Source organism: Takifugu rubripes, chromosome 19 (assembly GCF_901000725.2).
Source record: "Takifugu rubripes chromosome 19, fTakRub1.2, whole genome shotgun sequence".
NCBI lineage: Eukaryota > Metazoa > Chordata > Actinopteri > Tetraodontiformes > Tetraodontidae > Takifugu > Takifugu rubripes.
The window spans coordinates 18,157,507-18,179,976 of record NC_042303.1 but is presented as its reverse complement, the minus strand read 5'-3'; the positions used below and the strand labels follow the sequence as shown (position 1 = coordinate 18,179,976).

At 46.5% G+C, this 22,470-nt stretch overlaps 1 protein-coding gene across 6 annotated transcripts; it reads left to right on the top strand.

Annotated features, from left to right (window-relative positions):
* The first annotated feature begins 791 nt into the window (after positions 1-791).
* Positions 792-20,718, top strand: klhdc8a (kelch domain containing 8A). 6 transcript variants are annotated; one of them, XM_029827186.1, is made up of 13 exons: positions 792-1,738; positions 2,279-2,326; positions 2,667-2,727; positions 5,106-5,200; positions 5,304-5,416; positions 5,523-9,361; positions 9,812-10,197; positions 10,393-10,603; positions 11,467-11,631; positions 11,706-11,924; positions 18,268-18,369; positions 18,894-19,042; positions 19,467-20,718. In XM_029827186.1, the coding sequence occupies exons 7-13, from the start codon at positions 10,033-10,035 to the stop codon at positions 19,518-19,520; spliced, it is 1,065 nt and encodes a 354-aa protein (XP_029683046.1). In that variant the 5' UTR covers positions 792-1,738; positions 2,279-2,326; positions 2,667-2,727; positions 5,106-5,200; positions 5,304-5,416; positions 5,523-9,361; positions 9,812-10,032; the 3' UTR covers positions 19,521-20,718. The 6 variants fall into 6 exon arrangements, with proteins under 6 accessions (XP_029683046.1, XP_029683047.1, XP_029683049.1 ...); XM_029827187.1 differs by lacking the exon at positions 2,279-2,326; XM_029827189.1 differs by lacking the exon at positions 5,106-5,200 and having other exon boundaries at positions 5,378-5,416.
* The last annotated feature ends 1,752 nt before the right edge of the window (positions 20,719-22,470 follow it).

Genomic DNA, 22,470 nt, shown 5'->3' with positions numbered 1-22,470 from the left:
AATTGAGTGTAGATTGTGTCGGCTGGTGACAGTCACCATTACTTCTGCTCAGAAAACATGGCAGCACACCAGGACGAAGGACACGATGCAGCTGAGAGAAGTTTAACTCTGCTCTCCCCCCAACCTCCCCCGTGTGTGAACTCTAAATTTATGCCTCTTGTTAGTCGCTCAGGAAACACACGAGGGGAGCTGATGGGCTTCTATACAAAATATACAAGTGACTCATTCCTCTGCAGGAACACGGCAGTGTTGTTGCTTAACGTAATCCCATAAAAACTTTCATTAAATCACCTAAAATGTCACATTCCTCCTGAGAATTTAGAGCAGGATGCAGATGAGGGACATGAACTCTGGTCGTCTGTAATATTTATTATTAGCAGTGAGTCCTCTGCTGCCTCTGACCTTTATTTCCTCCAGGATCAGTGTTTAGACTACAGACTACAATGTTTGTTGTCCTTAATACAGAGGAATTTTGTACCCTTAAAAATCTCTGTTTACCCAAGAAGGCTTGAACAAATGGAAGAAATGAAGGAATTCCTGCAGGTTTCTCACTAGCATGTTTGGGACAACCTGGGGCACAGGCACACGCGCAAAGACGATAATTAAAAATGACATATTCATATTTCATGGTTGGATATGATGAATTCTCAATGAGCTTATCAATGAAAACAGACACAAAGGAATAAATAATGCAATAATACAACAATCTGTCAGCTGAAACTGTTCTTCTGAGAAGACAAACAGACAGGAAAGACTGTTGTGCGGTGATAACCGAGCTCCTTTATTAGTGTTGTCACAGTAAACAGGAGCAGACACAAACTCCATCAGAAATATTTAGAGCTGTGAAGGCTCACGGGCGGCTGACGTCACTCTGGAAGCAGCCGTGCTTCATCTCCTCGTGCATCTATGAAGGAGCAGTGGAAAACGTGCAAATGCTGCCCTGATACACTATCAGCTGGTTGTAAGAGGAATAATGGTGCACATGTTGTATGGGCAGAGCTTCAGCTGATAGACTGGAGCACATCCACATCTCAGCAGCGCAACTGGATGTTGTGCAAATCTGCACAGAAACATGGACAATAAATCTTTTTTTTAAACAACCAAGGCAGATTCAAGCTGACGGAAATGATCTTTCAGTCCTGAACTACTGTCTTCTTATTCTTCTTATCATATATAGTTGCAGAAGTTTCCACATGATGTTCTGCTGTTGCTATTTTTACTCTGTTTGGGTCGGAAATCTCCAGGATCCGTCGGGTTCTGGTTCCAGTCTTACTTCCCCGTGCACAGCTCACAGAACGTGTTTAGACAAGAGAATTTACAGGCCCGCTGCAGACTCAAACCCACAAAGATCTAAACTCCCCCTCTTTTAATCTCCTGCGTCCGAAGCTAAATGTAGGTTATCACAGCACCGTCTCCCTCCCCTCTCCCCGGGCTGTACCATCACAGGGCTGGATCTGAACTTATGTGATGGGAGCCGGCGATGAGCACTTCAACACATCCCTGACCCACATAATGGTGAAATTCGAGGCTGTGGAGACGGAGCAGCTCGGCTGCTCGGCTGTGCGCCCTCGTTGAGGAGCGACCCCCGCGCCGCGCCGCACCGTGCCGCGCCGCGCCTCTCTTCCCCATCTGCACCAGCCTGGACGCGTCTCTCCATCACGCTTCCATCACGGGGTGAGGTGAGGAGGGAGAAGGAGAAGCGTCACACGCCGACCGACAGGCAACGGAAGCGGGGAAAGTAAGTGGAGGGAGTGGGAGGGAATGGAGACGCCTGACGCGAATACAAAGTCCTGATTTCGGCTTGATAGTAGTTTAGATTCAGTATTTCGTTACTCGTTACTCGACGCCAGGGAACCCCGAACAGCCTAAGCAGTTTAGGAACGCTTTATTTAAACGCTTGACTATTCCACCGAATTAACGCGTAATTAAAGTAACAGCGTGGTTAAAAGTTAATAGCTTAAAATGTTACACTTGTCTTATAAGCACCAAAGTACCCGTTTAATAAGTGTCCTCAAACACTTGACGGACTGACCAAGTTTAACAGGAATAAAAGTGGCATCTGTGTCCCTGTATTTTTCCTGTGTTAATGTTTAAACATTTAGTGCTGATTTAAACTTGATGGAACCATTTTATGGACTTTCCACTCTCACCTGTAAGTTCCTGTCCTCTTAAAGGGATACAACTCAATAACCGCATCCTTATTGAGCTGTTTGTCCCCCAAACCTCCCCAGAAGGCTCCTGTTTAAATATTATTGTCTGTCTGCATCATTTTTCACAGTTGATGATGACTGATGGTGATGGATGTATTGTTACGGCCCCCATAACGGTGAGGAAAGTGAATATAAAGTCTTATCTTAAAGGTCACTTACTTGATACGCTGGTCTGGCTTCAGTCTGTCTGTGTGGACGTACATGCAGGAGGAGACGTGACATTTCTTTATCCCTCAGGTAGACAGTCAATCACCCACAATCCTGTTACAGCCCAAGGTTAAAAATACGGACTCTTAATTCAGCAGCAGAACACTGTTAGAGATAATCGTATTGTCCCCGAGGACGTCGATTCCAGTTCTGTTCGGACCGGATTTCATTTCCGTGTCTGCGTGTCTTGACTTTGTTTGAAATCACAGTAATAAAACAAGTTTTCACTGTCTTGCTTTGACTCATCAGGTATCGGAACTCAACTTCCCGACGTTTCCAAGGTTTCCTGCCTTCGGTTCCACATTTGAAGGTAAAGGAGTCTTACTTCCTGTTCTTCTTTACGCCCTGCTGCCTTCTGCATTGATGCATGCTTCGGATGCTTCTTTCCTTACATGTTCATAAATCAATGTCAATCAACTGCGCCCCTAAAACAAAAACTACCCGGTTGAATAATGCGCAGGAAAAAACCTCACAGTGTTTATTGGCTCCATCCTCCAGCCGCAGAAAGGAGGAAGATAAAAATTGATTTTACACGTCCAGACAGGCAGTTATGTCAGAATGATGGCCTGTCGCCTCCCACTGAGTGACGTTTTATAAGCTTTAATTGGCGGCGTCGTGACAAAGTTTGATTAAATGGCGGTGGCAAAACCTTTACTAAGCACTGTAATCTATAAAACACGTCCTGGAGAAAAGGCCAAAACCGGTATGTTCTGAGGGATCATTAGAGAATCTGAGATGATGCAGAGGTGTTGTTTCCATCCTGCTATAAATGTTTGGAGGAGTGAATCCCCGTTCAGCCCACAAAAATGGCAGGAAGTGTTTATGATCCTGGAGCCGTAGCGACGCCCTGTTGATGTCAGGACAGGCAGCACCGCCACGAACACAGCAAACATCCAAGTGGGTCACACATGCACATAAACACACCGGAGAAGGGAGGTTTTAGACGAGGCTGAAAGCAACCAGGAAGGAAAGCTGAAAACTTTATCTGAATGTGGACTCAAACCTGCGGCTTTCTCACTAAATCTGGCCACGAAAGCTCGTATTGTTCTTCCGTCCTCAACAGACACTCGCGCACACAAATATGATGAAACGTCTCGGAGATCAAAGGATCCAAAGTGCTTGGATAAAGCCAGTAAATTGACCCATTTCAATGGAATAATCTAGAAAAACAAACAAACAGAATCAACAGATAAAATGTTCGTTTGCAGTTCAAAACGTATTTAAGGGGTTTCTTGCTCACTTTATTGGGTCGGATGGTGACGTTGCTGATAGCGACTCTCTGAACAGCCATGAGTGACTTTCCTTATTGAGGCGCTGCAGCACTACATTTGGGAGTCAATTCCATTTGTGCTGACAGTAGATGGGTCTCGCCACTCTGCCTTTACTGTTTAGTAATTACTCATAAAGGCCACGGGGATTATATCGTCCCCAACTCCCCCCTGTAATAGAGCCGCTGCTGTATAGAACCCATTAGAAATGCTACCCGGTCCCTGTGACCCCCCTCATTAAGTCGTTCCTCCCTCTCATTTTCCCCTCCATGTTATATCGTCCATTCATTAACTCCTTTGCCACCTCTCTCTCTCTCTCCCTCTGTCATCCTCCCTTCTTCCTGCCTTTTCTTGCGAGTCGTTGGCTCCAGTCCGCCTTCACAGACCTGCCACACTGGATCCACTCACACGTGATACGAATCCTGCACAGTAATCTGTGAGAAGCAGCATTCCCTCGGCAGGATAAGAGAGGGATGTGTGTGTGGGGGGGCATTCCTCAGTCATGTAGATATTGAACATACACTGTCCTTATATAACAAAGTGCGTTCCTCATTGGACGCACTTCTCTGGGCTCTGCTAATGTCATCTATTTTCTCAGCTCTCGACTATTTCTGTCTCATGGCCGTGGCTCCTGGCAAGACAACATGCAAAACAGGCACCTAATGAGCTTCTTCCCGCTCCTCCACTTCTAAATGTGGGGGTTTTAATCGCACATCAAAGTTTAAAAGCGCATGTTGTGCAGAGAGCCTTCATGTGTGTGACCCAGTTGAGGGTTTGTGCGCGCGTTGGTAGCGATGGCGGACAGTTGAGGGGGGTAGACGTGGCGCCGACCCCTCCCAGACGATGAGCTGGGGACCTTGCAGACAATGTTAGTTTCTGTAACCAATTCAAGGCAGGAGAATCTCCAAAAGACTGATGAAGACGCCACAATCAAAGGCACCTTCAGAGGCAGAAAGCACAGAGGGGAAGATATGAAAATCCAGCTCCAAAACGATTTCTTTCACGTTAAGATATGAACTACGTGAAGAGACAAATCAGCCCCTTTAATGCAGCAGTTTGTAGGTTTTCTGCTCCATGTTTGTTGTCAGAGGACGTCTCCCTCGTTGTGACCTCGCTTTCGGTCGCCTGTTCTCGTCCTCGTCGCTGTAATAATAATATAATCTATCTGGAGCTGAGCGTGGCTGTTTAGCTTTAAAGTGAGGCGTCATTTGAATAACACACACTTCAATTCAGAAACGTTAAAATGTGATGAAGCTGATTTACTGAGCTGATGTTAATTATTGCTAATTAACAGTGATGCTGGCGTGTTTCATGTTTGTCGTTGTCATCAGGTTGCATGAAAGATTTATGTGACATTACTGCAGCGCTGAAACGTGAAGTGAATCAAATGTAGGTTTCAGTGACCTTGGATTCTTCACAGGTTGATGAAATGATCTGTAGAAACACGCTGTCATACAGGATTCACTCATGTCTGCAAAAATGTATTCACACATGTGGATTGACATCATCTAACAGGTACAGTCGCCATGGTTACAGTGGCTGCACATCAAAGCGTTGCGTCATGGTTGAAATGTGTCTTCAAGCCCCTTTTTCCTTTGTTATCTTCTATGGTTCAAAGAAATGCTCACAAAGAACAGAGACAGGTTTTTTTTTTCCCTTTGGGTGTTTTGGAAATTGATCATTTCCCATCAGATCATCAACATGCCAGAGGGAAAGAAAGAACACAGCAAGGTAAGATGTTTAAACCAGGGAGGAGGATCTTTATTTACCTGCATTCACAACTATAGAAAACTTGTTTTGAACCCCAGTAAATTAAAAAGGTTTTTTATTTGTTCAGATTATCGTCTCAAAAGAGGATACGGCCGAGACCTCAGGAGAGCAGCTCCAGAGGAGGAGGGCGAGCAGCTCAGAGAACTCCTGGCTGATAAAGAGCAGCAGGTCAGCAGGGCCATGAGGAGCAGACAGACACAAACTGTCGCACACGTAAAGACCTTGACCCTGACCTTGGCCCTGCTGAGCCCCACAGGAGCCACTCTAAAAGAGGCAGGAGCTCTCAGAGCTTTGAGAAGCAGTTGGCTGAAGAGCAGGAAAATAAAGAGCTGCTTCGACAAGAAGAACTGACGGAGCAGAAGCTCCCGGATGAAGATGAGACCTTTCAGACGCTGAGACACCTGAGAAATCCTTCAGCTGCAGCTTAGATGCATTTTTGAGGAGTGTTTTTAAGCAGAATGTAATTTCTCTTAAAACAGAAGGAGATGGAAGTTTTGGAAGAGGAAAAAGGTCAAAGCAACCAGTTTAAATCCTCAGAACCTGCTTTTTAACCTTCACCACATCAACCCTCTGTAGTCCAGTCCCATTCTCTCTTTAAAATGATCAAAGCCGTTGAAATCTGTCTTTGTGACTAAATTCATGAAGTATAATAAAAGATGATACAACAGGACGTTGTTGTTTGGTCTTAAAGGACTGATCAAATAAAAAGCTCATGGGATCAGTATTTCTTTCTAAATGTCAGAACCCAGCAGGTTCATCTTAGCTGAAATGTGGCCGATCTGATAATGATGCAAATAAATCAACACTAGAGAATCTAGCATGTACGGATGAGGCTTTACATGTCAGCATGTTCAGTTTTACAGCATCCGTCACCGTCAGTCGTGCACATGGTTGCAAACAAATAGGACAGCCAAGCCAGGATTTAGGGGAGGGGGGGGGCAGTCGGAGTTGTTTGTTGTTTAAAGGGAGATAAGAGAAACGCCAACTGCTCGACAGCCTCCGCCAACAATCAGCCATTAGTGATTCAGACTCAGCTCTGTCAGCACAGCAGCTCCAGCCGAGCTCATTCACTCCACCAGCCCAACGTGAGCAGAGGAACAGCTGGGCTGGAGCATCCTGCCATCTCAGGCTTCTGGAAATATGGAAATGCCAAGATTTACACAACAAACCGCCGCACAGTTATGGAGGAGAACAGCGTGTCATTTTAATGGTCCAAAACAGCGTTTCGTCAGCTTGCTGGTGGAATTTTGACACAAATGCCATGTTTATATGTGTCCAGTTGAGACCAGATCATTTATGTCTGAGAAACATTGGTGTGTAGAGGATTGTTAAAGACAGCATTTCAACATTCAACCACCGTTTTCGTCATTCAACGCTTGAATGGCAACGAGAACATTCGCACTAAGCTCTGATGCACAGTAAAATTCTAGATTTGGTTCCAACTGGGAAAAGACCCCAGAGCCAGGCCGAGATTGCAGCTTCAGGAAATAAATGAAACATATATTCTCACCTTGAATGTGATCTTGTTGGAGCTTCAGAGCTGATCTGAGCAGAAGGTCCACAGGTTAGCGGTGAGGGTGGTTTGGCCCCCACTGCTATTGTACGACCTTGGCTGGGAACAATCTATCCTATCTATGAGGATCTTCAACTTTATTAAACTAATTCTTGCTGTAATCACTACTGGGGCAGGATCATAATTCACCATCTCGTGTTATATTTAACCTCCAGCAGATCATTTATACTTGGGGCCATCCCGTACGGCCTAAACTCTGCTTCTTCTTCACTTGTCAAACACCACACTGGTGCAGTACTGCCATCTACTGACGTGGAGGAACCATCTCTGCTCTCTGTTCTAAAACTCCATCAGGTGATTCACCAAGGCAGCTCAAACACACAGGTCCAGACGTGCGTCTGATAAATCGGTGTTTTTATTTATTGTGCACTTCCTGCTCTGCAACATGACATTTTGTTTAGCTAAAAAATTACAAGCTGAGGAATGAAGGTAGGTTAAGTTGGAAGCCTTCACATTTAGTTAACTGTTATTCAAAAAGAGGCGCTTTGTCTCCGGCTGTGGTCAGTACGGACAGAGTTTTGGCTCAGATGTCTCAGTCCTCCACCAAGGCTGGAGTCACTGAAGGCTTGTAAGCTTCTAAAACAGCCCTGGTGAAGAGCAAACATGGTTTTGAGCTGGATTTGTTCTTATCAGACCTGTAGCTGCTGCATTTAATGCATGGGTACGATTTCTTTTATTGTTGGATGCTGGAGTTTAACCCCCAGTTGCATCAGTGAACAGAGTAACGGCACATTTGATAACGCTCCAATAAAACATTTGGAGTCGTGTGGTCATAAAATAAAAAAGTGCTGCGTCTTCACTTGGTCAAGTTAAATGGAATTCTGGTGAACTTTCCTGGCAGCAGCAAAGGATTGAATTCACAAAAACCTGCTCAGGGTGTAAAACTGAGAGCTGAACACGTGTTTGTGGGAGACAACTGGGTGGGCACACAAATTAGACAATAAATGATGCATAACTTGCTACAGAGAGGACACAAAGAGAATATCAAGACGTTTGTTTGTGTTTTGCATGTCTCCAGTTCACCAGCAGACGCACCAGTTTACTTCATCCACATCTGATTTAAGGGTTAACTCAGCTGCTTGCACAGCCGAGTGGCTTTAGTCATTTTTATTATTCAGATCAAATATTTTTCCTGACTAATTTGTGTCTCGACTTCTGTTCTGCTCTCTCAAACTTGCTGAATAAATGGAACTGAAGTTCATGAGCAGAAGGAGCACTTTCAAAAGCCTCCGACTCGGTGATGAAATGATTTTTACCGTTGTTGAGTCTGAGATGGGAGGTTAATAAGACGCCGATCAATGAGGAGAGGCGATGGCGTGGCTGAAGCTTTAGCTTTAGAGAGACCCTGTGCAGAAGGAGCTGAGGGAACTCTGCTAATTAAAAGTTTCAATTCGGAGGCAGGCTGACTGTAAACGGCTTCAGATGATGCTGGTAGGCTCACTTTTGATCATCAAGCTGTTAAAGCAGTTAATTAAACAGAGGGGGGAAGCGGAGGTGAACCAAATCGGTTACAGATTGCAATTAATGTAGGCTGCATATGGGGTGGGGAGCGAGAGACCCCGCCTTATTAGAAACGGCACGAATGTCTGCCAGGAGCAGTTTATAAGGAGGCAACCAGCTTCATTTTTCATGAGCCGTTATTAACAGCAAACCAAGCGATACACTGTCTTGTGCACAACACACGAAAAAAAAAAAAAAGCTTTGCCTCTTGGGAAAAACCTAGCTGTTGCTATGGCAACGCACCGCGCACCAGAATGGGAAGGACAGTCTTCTCATTATCTTCCCCCTTTGTCCCAATTTTTTTTTTGATTAAAGATAAGGAAGGTCTGTAAATAGATGGAGGGAGAAGAGAGGAGGGCGGCGGTTCAGCGGAAAAGCTGCAAAAATGTTCCAGGACAAACTGCTGCTGAGATATTACGCTGCATTCCAACTGCGTAATCTGCTCGCGTTTGACCTCGTTCGAAACCCTCCTGCTCGTTATCCTCGTACGACACAAAGGATTGTCAAAGCAGGTGCCCTTCAGGTGATGCAGAAGCACCGTGGCTTCGTCCTGGATGCTTCCTCCCACCACCATGACACCCTTCTCCCCTGATCCTCCCTGAGAACCAGGCGTAGGCAACCGACGTGGGTAACACAGGAAACGGAAAGCTCCCGCGGGATGACAACAGCGGCGGCGCTCAACGTCTCAAACGAGAGGAAACTCGAGAATGGGAGTGGCTGCGTCAGTTCCCTTCCTCTGGGCGTCAGCTGCTGCTCATCCCAGCAGAAGGTGGAAGGGACGGACCTTTTGATTCAGTTACGCTCGGGCAAACGATGTTAAATTAGAGGGGAAGGTGGGTAAAATGAAAACAGCGAGAAAACCAGATGTGGTTTTCTTTAAATCACATGTGTTGGCTGCTCTAATGTCAGATGGAGCGTTGGAACTCTTCAAAGATCCATTAAGAAAACAAGCTCTGGTGTTGTGATGGAGGAAGAAGGGAACATTGCTGCTGCTTGTCCTCCTGGTCTGACAGGATGGAGCTGCCAAATGTATCGGAATGTTTGATGGAATTGTTTAATTCTGCCACTGAGGTGAAAGAAATCATGACACTGAACATGTTTTCATCCCAGTAATTCAAGCTAATAGAAAGAATTAGGAATAGATGGTGGGGTTGTTTTTATAAGGGTTCAGTTTATGGTTTATAGTGTGTGTGTGTGTGCGTGTGTGCGTGTGTGTGTGTGTGTGTGTGTGCCTCACGTCTCCTGCTCCTCAACAAACACTCCAGGTCTGTTTTCTCTTGCAGGTCCCTCTTAGAGGTGCTAGAGGATCCCTAAAGAGCGACTCCTCCTCCAGCTGGCCCGTCGTTGGTGCACCACAGCCCAACTCCGCTAAAGCTCCCCAGTAACACCTCCCCCACCCCTCCCCGATGCCCCGGTGCCTACCAGACATCACCACACCTCTGCTGAGCTCCTAGTTTACCCCCCTCTGCTCCTCTGTCATCATCCCTGGCGGTCTGACTGAGTCATGGCGGTACCATCGGCTCACGAGTTCCACTGGCAGAACCTGGCGCGACTTCCCAACGGCCGCGTCTACCATACGCTGTCGGAGGTGGGGGGGCAGATGTACATGTTGGGGGGCTGCGATGCTGCAGGGAGACCTTGCTCAGCCGTGGATCTATACTCACCTGAGGTATAAGCTATCGTGAAACACTGATGTCAGTAGACCGTATATAGAGAGCAGATGTGATGTGCTGGTGTGCATTAGTTTAACGTGCCCCTACCCAGGAGGAGGGGCTTAAGACATCATGTCACCCAACTGATGTGTCTTAAATAACAGCAACGGCGATGTACTTGACCAGAACGTGCCACCCGGGCTTGTCTGCAGGAGGATCGGTGGATCAGCGCGGCCCCCATGTCCACGCCCCGGGCTGGTGCCGCCGTGGCAGTGCTGGGGAAACAACTGCTGGTTGTGGGAGGAGTGGGAGCGGACCAAAGTCCCCTAAAGGTGGTGGAGATCTACAACACAGAGGAAGGGAGGTGGAGAAAGAGGAGCGCGCTACGGGAGGCCTTAATGGGCGTATCCATCACTGTCAAAGGTTCACACTATATCATGTTTAAGCAGTAACGAGTGTTCGCACTGCAAAGATGAACAAAGTAATGCTGCTAGTAGCAGCAGGAGGAGGAGCCTGTGCTAAGTGTTGCTATATGTCTGGAACACAAGTCCGGTACCTGATCGCATCGGGTCACAGATTTTTTGCTTTGTTCCCTTTGACTTACCTGTTGATGGAAATACGGTTAGATTTTCCACATTTTCAGCTCATATTGATGCTGGGCCACTGATATGGACTTTTGCACATACTGTCTTCATAAATTAGGTGCCAGTGTTCATTGTTGGGGTGCATTTGTCAGTGTCTGCTGGAACACAGATAGATGCTGGAACCTATTGGCCTTGCTCTGCTAGCCTCTCCATCTCACCGACCAGTCTTCGATCTTTAGCCTTTTGTTTGCAATTTTATCCCCAAACTCGTCCCCAGCTACTAAAAGAGAAGACTAATAGTGTGACAAAATGATCAATGAGGCCAAATTAAAACAAATATGGCATTTTTAAATGGATAGTCGCTCACTGGATTGAATAAAAGTGCATTTTTATTGGCATTTGATGACTCATTACCTTCTAGATATTAGATAATGAACTTCAGGTAATTACCTATTCTACCTCCACAAATGAAAATGAAGTGCCGTGTATGTGTGTGTGTGTGTGTGTGTGTTCTTTGCCCGTACCCGCAGGTAAGTACTTTTGTGCCTCTCGATGGAGGCATTTTTATTCTGCTGCAGTGCCAGCTGTCCTTTCCATGTCTTCCAGTCTCTCGACTTAGAGCAACTTCCTCCCTTTCTCTCTCTCTCTCTCTCTCTCTCTCTCTCTGTGCACATGTGTGTGTTTGTGTCTGCGTGTGTGTAGATGGCAGGGCCCTGGCTGTTGGGGGGATGGGTGCTGACCTGCTCCCTCGCAGTATTCTGCAGCAATATGACCTTCGCAAAGATGTGTGGGCACTACTTCCTCCCATGCCGACGCCGCGCTACGATGCTAACACACATCTGCTGGCCAACAAGCTCTATGTTGCAGGTAGAAAAGTGATGAATCTCTGAATCTGTCTCTCACACCTTCATTGTCTGGAATAATTATCCTGAATTGTTCAGGTGGACGGCATTGTAAGCGTCCGGTGAAGGCCTTCGAGGTGTATGACACTGAGATGCGTTCCTGGACTACACTACCCACAATGCCTTGTAAACGCTCCTATGGCGGCATTATATGGGACCCAGATGGGAGACTGTGTCTTCTGGGAGGACTACGGCAGGGAGGAGGACACCAGAGCTCCAAGTTTACAAAAAATGTCAACATTTTTGACTCTAACCAAGGTAATTAAGTGAAATTGACTTTTTTTTTAATTCCATGTTTCTTTTTGCTTGTATTAAAAAGTACTTTTGTGTAAAGAATTATAGTAGGCAAAAGTTTTATTACGTCCACTACCGCAACACAAATAAGTAATTATTAATTAAAACACATACACAAACAGTAGACAGTTTCTCTCACGGATTTGAATCTTGGTCATTATATTAAATTTCAAGTTTCCTATTACCACTCTAATAAATCACAATCTAATCCTCTAGTCTTCATAAATGACTGCATTTATTTAATTAAACTTGTCAAGATTGGCGAGCAGAAGCAGTATGATGGTTGTCACTCATGTCCACTGCCACCTTTGTGTGAATCATTGAATTTAAATCATAGATTTTTACTGGATATGGTGACAAGTGTGTGTGTTTTTGTGTTCATGCTTTGTAGTGAGGACAAAATATACATTTCATTGACACGAGGACAATTTTGGCAGGACCTCACAGCATTAAAAGTGTGTTTGTGACTTTACTTTTAAGGGTTAGGATTAGATTAGTTGTGTTGGTCAGGGTTAGGCTAAGGGATTATATCAAAGTGAGTCCTCATAAAGATGGAAAAACAAATGTGTGCACATGGGAGTCTGGTGAAACTTTGCTAACTGTGCTATAGGATCCATATCAGTGGCTTTCAGAGATGATGTGAACATAATGGGGATTTCCATCAGCATGCTAATCTTATGTTTCTCTTTTTCCCTGTGCACACGGCTAAGCTAACTGAAATGAGTTACACCTCTATCTAGCAAAGGTGCCCTGGGAAACAGGTGAAGAAATTGAATAGATAGGAAACGGGCGAGCAGAAATCAATAAATCATCAGACAGATGAATATGGGGTCACTTTGTGGGGGTGAGTCAAAGCTAAATAATCTGGAGTTAATGTGTGATAGCTGAGAGGAAGCCGAGCGTGTGTGTAAAAAACAAGATGTAAGAATGATAAACGCAGTTTTGCACACGCAGACGCGAGCTGCGGCGTGCTCCCGCTCACACAGTGGGAAGGCAGCCGCGGCCATTCTTCCAATCTAATTTCGGTGAAAATGAGATGGGAGATGAGTTGCAGAGGGAGGGCTGGAGGATGAGCAGCGCTTTAAATTACAAGATCCAGAAACAGATTGCTTTATTATCCATCTGCAGCCGTCCTCTCTCTCACACACACACACACACACACACACACACGCTCATGCAATCTGCTGTCACACAGCGATATTTTATTACTCTTCCATTCCGTATCGCCAGTATTAAGACAGATACCAGCTCGGTAGAAGCGAAGGGAATGAAGGAGAGTTCGGCCATTTTCTCTGCTGGTGGACCACCAGATTAAAGCCGCTGCATTAAAACGCTGTTTAAAATGAACCAAATTACCTGACGACTCAACAGTTTTGTGTGCGTCCGTGTGTGAAAATGGGACTTTAAGCAGCTTGTTTGTCCGTCTCGTCTGATCATTTCTTCCATCTTCCTTCCAGAACCTTAAACCAGATGAAAGTTCTGGATTAAGTCCTGACGACTGAGTAGAGAGTAAATACCTGAAAGCATGTGAGTGCGTAGATCGTCCACCAACGCGGAATAATTATAGCGTAGCGATGGGTAGCCTCAAACGCTAACACAACCCCATGCTCCCATTATTTGACTGGTGTCCCTCTTGGGATATTAAAGAAAACTCTCCAAAAACTACAAAGCCAGTGGAAATAAAGAAAAGTAATAACGGCACCAGCTCTGGTTTTGTTTTGGCTTTGACTGTGGGCTGAAATGTAATTACCAGAATTCCCGGAGCGTAGCGGGAAGATTCTGTCCTTGGGGATGATCTGTGTGATCAGCCCTGTTTGATTTCAAACGCGACCGTCACAAAATCCATCAAAGGCTGAGAGCCAATCACTGTCCTTTTCTCCTCGTTAATGGTGATGGACAATTACAGAGGAGTCTGATTTGAGAGGAGGCTCAGCTCCTCTATTATCACACTTTTGCTCTCTATATTCTCTGGTTTGTCTTCTCTTTACTCGTCTCCGCCATCTCCCTCCACATGACGGTCACGTATGCTGGGCGTTCCTTTGTACCCCCCCGTCTCTGCACGCACACACCTATAATCTCTCCAAAGCAAACAGGGACGGGAGCGGCTGTAGGATCGAGCCTCGGAGGGGTCTGGAATGTGATGTGTGGACACATTTGTAATTTAAAGAGACAATTCCAGCCTGTAACTCGGTAAACTCTGTTTAAAAATGAATTACGAGTGTTGTGGCGAGCGCCGTTTCCTGTCTCGGGAGTGTTTTATTTGGGATAAAGGTGCCACACAGCTCTGTGACACCATCTGCAGGTTCGTCCATCAGGGGGTGGGGGGGGGGGGGAAGCGCCGGATGTGTCTGAGAGTAGTCTGAGTTCTAATTGCTCAAGTATGTCATGAAGTAAAACAGGAGCTTCGCTCACAGGCCCGACAGGACCGGATTTATCCATGCACGGGATGGAATGTCCCACTTTAAAGTCTTTGAATTGCACTATCCCGTGAATAAAGCTGACCTAGATCTACCATTATTTAACCAAAGAAGCAAACCTTATGTAATTAGTAGTGCTGTAAAAGTAACACGTTAATGCAGAAATCCTTTTTTTTTAAGCACAAATGATTGCGCAACCCGCCATGCTAATGTCTCTCATGGGGGAGGGACGTAGCCAACCTGCTGGCCCAGTTCATGCGTTTGAGTAACTCTTCACTGCTGGAAGGATTTCCTGTTTCACTAAAGCACGACAGGCTGGAATCTCGTGGCTAACCAATCCTGAGGGATCCAACGCCGTTGATCCCGGATAAAAGGTTCAAATGTGGAGAGAATCACTGCAACAATATAAAGAGCTCCAGCAGCACCACCTAATCAGCTGTCGTCTGTGTGTCATCAGCACAGCAGCAGCAGCCTCCACACGTAGTTTTGTTAGAAAAGATTCAAAATATCAAAGGCTCATTGGTTTAATATATAACAACTGTTTTTACAACGTTACAACCTTGACAACATTTCCACTCTCATTAGGTCCGTGTGAAACATCTGACGGGGATTTACCTGCTGCTGCTGCTCTGCTGCTGCTCTGCTGCTGCTGCTGCTGCTGCTGCTGCTGCTCTGCTGCTCTGCTGCTGCTGCTGCTCTGCTGCTGCTCTGCTGCTGCTGCTGCTGCTGCTGCTCTGCTGCTGCTGCTCTGCTGCTGCTGCTCTGCTGCTGCTGCTGCTGCTGCTGCTGCTGCTGCTGCTGCTCTGCTGCTGCTGCTGCTGCTCTGCTGCTGCTGCTCTGCTGCTCTGCTGCTCTGCTGCTGCTCTGCTGCTGCTGCTCTGCTGCTGCTGCTGCTGCTGCTGCTGCTCTGCTGCTGCTGCTCTGCTGCTGCTGCTGCTGCTGCTGCTGCTGCTGCTGCTGCTCTGCTGCTGCTGCTGCTCTGCTGCTGCTGCTGCTGCTGCTTCTGCTGCTGCTGCTCTGCTGCTGCTGCTGCTCTGCTGCTGCTGCTCTGCTGCTGCTGCTGCTGCTGCTGCTCTGCTGCTGCTGCTGCCTGCTGCTGCTGCTCTGCTGCTGCTGCTGCTGCTCTGCTGCTGCTGCTCTGCTGCTGCTCTGCTGCTGCTGCTGCTCTGCTGCTGCTGCTGCTCTGCTGCTGCTGCTCCTGCTCTGCTGCTGCTGCTGCTGCTCTGCTGCTGCTGCTGCTCCTGCTGCTGCTGCTCTGCTGCTGCTGCTGCTCTGCTGCTGCTGCTCTGCTGCTGCTGCTGCTGCTGCTCCTGCTGCTGCTCTGCTGCTGCTGCTCTGCTGCTGCTGCTGCTCTGCTGCTGCTGCTGCTCCTGCTGCTGCTCTGCTGCTGCTGCTGCTGCTGCTCTGCTGCTGCTGCTGCTGCTGCTGCTCTGCTGCTGCTGCTCTGCTGCTGCTGCTACTGCTGCTCTGCTGCTGCTGCTGCTGCTCTGCTGCTGCTGCTACTGCTGCTGCTCTGCTGCTGCTGCTGCTCCTGCTGCTGCTCTGCTGCTGCTGCTGCTGCTCTGCTGCTGCTGCTCTGCTGCTGCTGCTGCTGCTGCTATGCTGCTGCTGCTGCTCTGCTGCTGCTGCTGCTGCTCCTGCTGCTGCTCTGCTGCTGCTGCTGCTCTGCTGCTACTGCTGCTGCTGCTGCTGCTGCTGCTCTGTTGCCTCTGCTGCTGCTGCTCTGCTGCTGCTCTGCTGCTGCTGCTCTGCTGCTGCTCTGCTGCTGCTCTGCTGCTGCTCTGCTGCTACTGCTGCTGCTGCTGCTGCTGCTGCTGCTCTGTTGCCTCTGCTGCTGCTGCTGCTGCTCTGCTGCTGCTGCTGCTGCTCCTGCTGCTGCTACTGCTGCTGCTGCTGCTACTGCTGCTGCTGCTGCTACTGCTGCTGCTGCTGCTGCTGCTCTGCTGCTGCTGCTGCTGCTGCTGCTCCTGCTGCTGCTACTGCTGCTGCTGCTGCTGCTGCTGCTGCTGCTGCTACTGCTGCTGCTGCTGCTGCTCCTGCTGCTGCTGCTCCTGCTGCTGCTGCTGCTGCTGCTGCTGCTGCTGCTCTGCTGCTGCTCTGCTGCTGCTGCTGCTCCTACTGCTGCTGCTCCTGCTCCTGCTGCTGCTGCTGCTCCTGCTGCTGCTCTGCTGCTGCTGCTGCTGCTCTGCTGCTGCTGCTGCTGCTGCTCTGCTGCTGCTGCTGCTGCTGCTCTGCTGCTGCTCTGCTGCTGCTGCTGCTGCTCTGCTGCTGCTGCTGCTGCTGCTGCTGCTGCTGCTGCTGCTGCTGCTGCTGCTCTGCTGCTGCTGCTGCTGCTGCTGCTCTGCTGGCCATGTTGTCCCTTTTCTGTGTTAATGCGAAGGGCTTGAGATGAAAGTGTCAAAGGTCCAGAGAGCAGATAATTCTCTATCCTTCACTCACTTTTGAAGGTTTCTCTCTTTTTCTGTCATGATTCTCTGCAGATAAACAAGATACTCCAACACTCCAGAGCTGAGCAGGGCTATTTTGTTGCAGATGATTGATGAAGTGTTATTGACCCAAAAATCAGTGTGTCTTTCACCGCCGATCTTGACCCTTTTTCTGGGAGTGTTTGCTCACCGCTGCACCTGTTTTCTGTTTTCTGTTTTGTTTTTTTGTTTTTTTTACATTAGATGCTCAAGAATGAGCAACACTTTGGAGAAAACCTAAATTAAAAAGAAAACTCACTTGAAATCCATCATTCACACATTAAAATAGGCAGGCATGACTGATCATGCATGTAAAAATATTTTATCAAAAAACCCAAATCAGATGCAGAAAATAAATCCCCTGGTGGCCACTGGGGGGACTGCAGCACAGCCTTTTTTTCACCCCAATAAGTCAAATAAATTCCCCAAATGTCAGATAATTATCTGAAGGTTCAGAGTTTATGTCATTTTTAATGCCATCCCGGCTCATGAGGGATCAGGGCGTGATCCCAACACAACTCTGATGATTCATTTAGATGTCAGAACCCTAAATGTAGCCTTCAGCACATAATCTGCTAGCATCTGACCACCGAGCCGTAATTTAAATACTCGGAGTGAGAAAGAACCAGATGACGGCTCCATGTGTCAGACCGAGCGCTCAGAGAGACCTCATGTGCCAGAAACTGGCACCGAAGAACCCCGACCCAACGCTCAGGGACTGAAAATGGGCTTTCTGACAAAATATGGAAATAAGAGAATATATGTGTGACTGAGACGTCCCTGTGCTAACATCTCCAGAGCCCGAGTGTGTGCGTGTGTGTGTGTGTGTGTGTGTGCGTGTCTCCATTTTGATGGACTGGCAGTAATGGAGACATGGATGAATCTATTATTTTTCTGATCCACATTATGAGTCCCGCCGACCATCAGAACCTGACCCGGCTCTCCACCGTGCTCCACCCATCTCAGGGGAAGCTGAGCATGCAGAGGCCTCCCTGTTTACCCACGCAACCTTCAGAGGTTCGAAAAGCCATCGTGCACGATGCCCTCGCATCAATTTTTTAGCACTTAGTTTTGGACATGTGCCATCAACAATGTCCCAAAGGTTCTTCCTCAGAGCCGCATTGTGACCTCTGCCCCCACCTCCTCATCCCCTCTCTCCATGTTTGCACTGTCCAATTGTCATAACCTATCAGTGTCCTTGGCAGCGATGTGTGTGTGTGTGTGTGTGTGTGTGTGTGTGTGTGTGTGCGCGTGTGTGGTGGTGGGGGTGTGTGTGACTGACCTATTTGTGCAGGTCACAGTCTGGAAATAAGCTCAGCAGCATTCTGTCCAGCTGTAGGTGGACCACGCTGTCACTGGTTTCACCTTCACACACACACACATCCACTCATTCAGAAGTTTTCTTTTTTTCCTCTTCTCCTGCAGGATGCTGGTTGAAGTCAGACGAGACATTAGCGATGAAGACCAAGAGAGCCGACTTTGCTGCTGCTTGGCTGCGCGGCAGGATGATTGTAGCCGGAGGACTCGGTGAGAGCGTCCCGCTCTAATCCGGAGTTTCTGTTTACTGCTTCCACGCTGCTGTTTGTATTGATTTTGCGCCATTGCTCTTATATAAATCATGTCAGGACACACTGATAAGTGAAGGTTTCCTCATGACTTACTGCGATCATTTGGCAGTAAAAGCCGTCTCATCGACATAACTGATTGAAAATTCTTACATTTCTTATTTTATGATGTGATAAATGTGACTTTTGTGAGGAGTAGTAACTCAGTGGCTGCAGTATTTTATGGTCGGTGCATTTGTGGTCCATTTATGTTGTTAAATTGATTGTAAATGATGAGCCGCTGCCTCACAACTGTGATGGACTTCTGAAGTCCTCCAGTAATCGTGGATTAATGAACAGAACGAAACCTTGACTGGACAGTCCTGCTGTGTGTGTGTGTGTGTGTGTGTGTGTGTGTGTGTGTGTGTGTGTGTGTGTGTGTGTGTGTGTGTGTGTGTGTGCGGGTGTGTGTGTGTGCGTGTGTGTGTGTGTGTTATTGCTGCCCAGGTCATGAACCTACAGCCCTGGACACGGTGGAGGCCTTCCATCCTCAGAAGAAAAAGTGGGAGAGTCTTGCTCCGATGGCATTCCCACGATGCTCCACATCCTTCATCGTCATCAGAGAGCGCCTCCTGGTGGTAGGAGGAGTTAACCAGGTACAGTTTAAATTTCAGGTTTCCATCTTATCTCAGAATGTATGTATGGATTTACTTATACGTGTGCGACTACCTGGGATCAGACTCCAGTAAACCAGGATGGATTTCCTCCTCCAGAACACAAATGCACGGCCCAACTATGCTTATTTAGGAATTTGCTATGTTTAAATCTTATTTAATTTGCTGCTGCCACGTCAGGTGCTGCTCCCAGGAATGTAAACACATTTTGATTCATTTGGTTTACTTCACAAAGCTCTTGGCTTCTGCTAATCAGGTGCTTTTTGCTGGTGCATTTCGGCAATTACGCATTTATTAAGGCGTCGCCTGAAATGCAATTTTAACAAACACTCAGCCAACCGTAGAGAACAACAACAAGAACTGATTTGCAGCCATTTAGTCAACAGTTGCTTTGCCTCTTCGGCAGGTTCCCAGCTCAGCCAATGAGATCCTGTACATAAAGGAGGAAGAGTACCTCTAATGGCAACTTTACAGTGGTTCCATATCCTCTCTTTTTCTGTACAACGTTCGAGAATCAGATCATGGTGCATTATTCAGTAGAACTGAGAAAGCCTGGGAGATGGAGCATGTAGTAGATAACACTGCCCCCTGCTGGGCGACGTGCACAATAGAGGAGCTGGCTCTCTCTTTATGCTTCAAAATACCTTTTGTATGTGACTCTTCTACAATGTCGTGGATAAATGCAGAAGAGGTTTTGTAGTTTACCATGTCTAGGGATTTAGACAGATATGATGACTTTTACGCCGTTTCCACGTAGAATCTGAATGTACTGAAATGACATGAATGCAACATCAAGGCCTGGCCTGCCACCATCACAAAGTCTCCTGTGTGTGCCAACTATACATCTAACTTAACTTACACTAATGACACAGGAGTGTGAGCTGAATGTAATCACAGACATTCCTGGGTTGTGTTATTTTAGTACATCACACGAGGAGGTTGTAGAATAACTCTTTGAGGATACAACAGTATGGAATCATGTGGGCATGCTCATATATGGGTGATGTAATGCACTGATAATTCAGCGTTAAAAGTGTATGGAAATATTGAGGTGTTTGCCGTAGACATCATTTTGCTTAGTTACAGCTCTTAGCTGCGCACTCACACACCTTAACTTTACCTGCCCTGGTTTGTTATTGGATCTGTTTGAGACAATCTCCTGTCAAACTTCAGCTTCCCCTTAGATCATTATTCAGCTTAAGGAAGAGATTGTTTGTTTTATTGTGCTTTTGTCACATATAATGATCCATTTAAAGTGTCTTCTGTTGTGTAATTGTTGCTTGTTCCGAGTCTAGTTGTGATTTGACCTGATGGAAATGAGCTGGGCTGATTTTAGGTTTTCCGTGTTATACACAAATGAATCCACTAGGTGGCAGTAAACACACACGCGCGGGTTCAGAGAACGCGTAAAAATTATTATTAATATTACGCTTCCTAAAATGAACTTTGTAAAATGTCACGAGGAAAACTGTAAAATAAATGTTGACACATGCATGTTGTTCACATGCTTGAGGGTGGGAAGAGATTAAAGATTAAAACTCCAGGACATTTGAAGTTATGTCGAATGCTGTCATTTGATAATAGATTATATGTTTATTATCTATGTGCTAATGTTTGGTGGCGTTTCTACATTGAAAAATAAAGAACAAAAAAGGAAACTGTCTTTTTCCTGGTTGCAAAGATTTTAAATTTAATGCTTCCTTTCTTGTTGTCGCTACACTGCCTGGCAAATTATCCTCAAAATCTGGTGCATCAATGAACCACACAACACACACACACACACACACACCAGATCCAGTCTAAAATAGGTTGATTACACACGACTGAGGCGGGTTTGTGACTGAGCTGTGTTCCCACTATATTCCAATTTGTGTTTTTTCCACATTAGCTGAAAATAATTGCCTGTGGAAAGCAGCTGTGGGTCCCAGGGGGACCGTTATTTACCTTAGTAACCTCCTCATGACCAAGCCGCTAACAGCGGGATCAACTCTGCAGTACACAATGTTCCTCTTAGACAATTGAAACCGCCTCAGTATAGAGAATCCTTCATCGTTTGTCTCTCTGAAACAGACACATAATAACATACAGGGTTCCCCAGGGTTCATTTCATGGACTTCTTTTATTCTAAGTTTGTAAAATTGAGTATTTTATTGGTTTTCAGGTCACTCAAGGACCTACAAATGACAACGTAACCACGCAGCAATTTATTAAAAAGTGCAGCAAACGCAATAAAATGGCAACAAGGACAATATTGGCTCAGACCTTCATTTCATCGACAGTAAAACGACGTAACATGAAAGCACACTTGTGATTGTTATGTTTGTGGTAACGAAAAGGTCACTGTTATTGATGTTTCGATCACTTTTTTCCACACCATTAAATGAATCCAATACATCATTCCAGGATATGGGGCATTTTAATCTAGGTCTCTAAATATTTGATGGGAACATGTGATTTCCAGAGGTTTTGCATGTTTTATAGGTGTGTTTGCATATTTAAATGTCGCTTAAGTTGCTGTCTGAGTCAATGACTGTGTAATATTGGTGTGGCAGTCAGCCCGCGAAGGTCAAGGTCAAGGTCAAAACTGAGCCGCTGCACTTTCTCTCAACGGGATTCATCAGAAAGTGAAGGTCCTTTATGTGGGGGCCCTTCTTTTTTTATTGTCTTTCCATTTGGGCCTTTTCCACAGTGGAAACCAACAAACTTCAAACAAGTTTTGAACTTGTCTGAAGTTTGAATCGATCTTGTGAGGCAAGCGGCACATTTGAGCCGCGAATCAGAGCAGAAGTCAGAGTTTTTGTGTTCAAGGCCTGCTGGAGTTGCTGGAGACCACGAGGTGGTCAGACAAAGCCACCGATGTTGTCCCTGAAGGCATCACAGGCGTCTGTGACCGGAGACGACGTCAGCATTTTTCCAAATGTCCATCTGTCTGTACTGTCATTGATCGTGTCTTGTAATTGGTAAGCCATGTGTGTCTGTGCGTGTGTGTGTGTGTGTGTGTGTGTGGCCTGTTGACGGTTAAAGCTTCACCCTCCCGTACGTGCATGCGCACGTATGCAGATGAGCACTAAGCTGTTAATCGATACATCTGCCGGTTATTCTCTAACACCGAACCTGCACCTCCATCCAGTTCTATTCGCGTTTCCGCCCAACTTGCGCAACAGCAGCGCGTTCGGCCACAGTCAGAAGGTGAGATGATAGAAATGAGACCATCGTGTATATAAAAACCTATACATAAAACCTTAATATGTGTTCACTAACGAACACAACCATGTGTGATAAGGTCGAATGATTCAAGCTCATTTGTAAGTGATAATTATATATGTGCGGATGTGGGCGTTGTTATTTGATGAATAGTTTGATTCATCATTTCCACAGAGTCACAAATATTAATTTTTCCATCCTGACTG

Bases quoted from the DNA above. Each gene is read 5' to 3' on its own strand.
- klhdc8a (XM_003973740.2), top strand. From the start codon at position 10,033: ATGGCGGTACCATCGGCTCACGAGTTCCACTGGCAGAACCTGGCGCGA. The intron at 11,632-11,705 runs GTAGAAAAGTGA...TGAATTGTTCAG, and splicing joins CAACAAGCTCTATGTTGCAG to GTGGACGGCATTGTAAGCGT. The intron at 11,925-18,267 runs GTAATTAAGTGA...CTTCTCCTGCAG, and splicing joins CATTTTTGACTCTAACCAAG to GATGCTGGTTGAAGTCAGAC.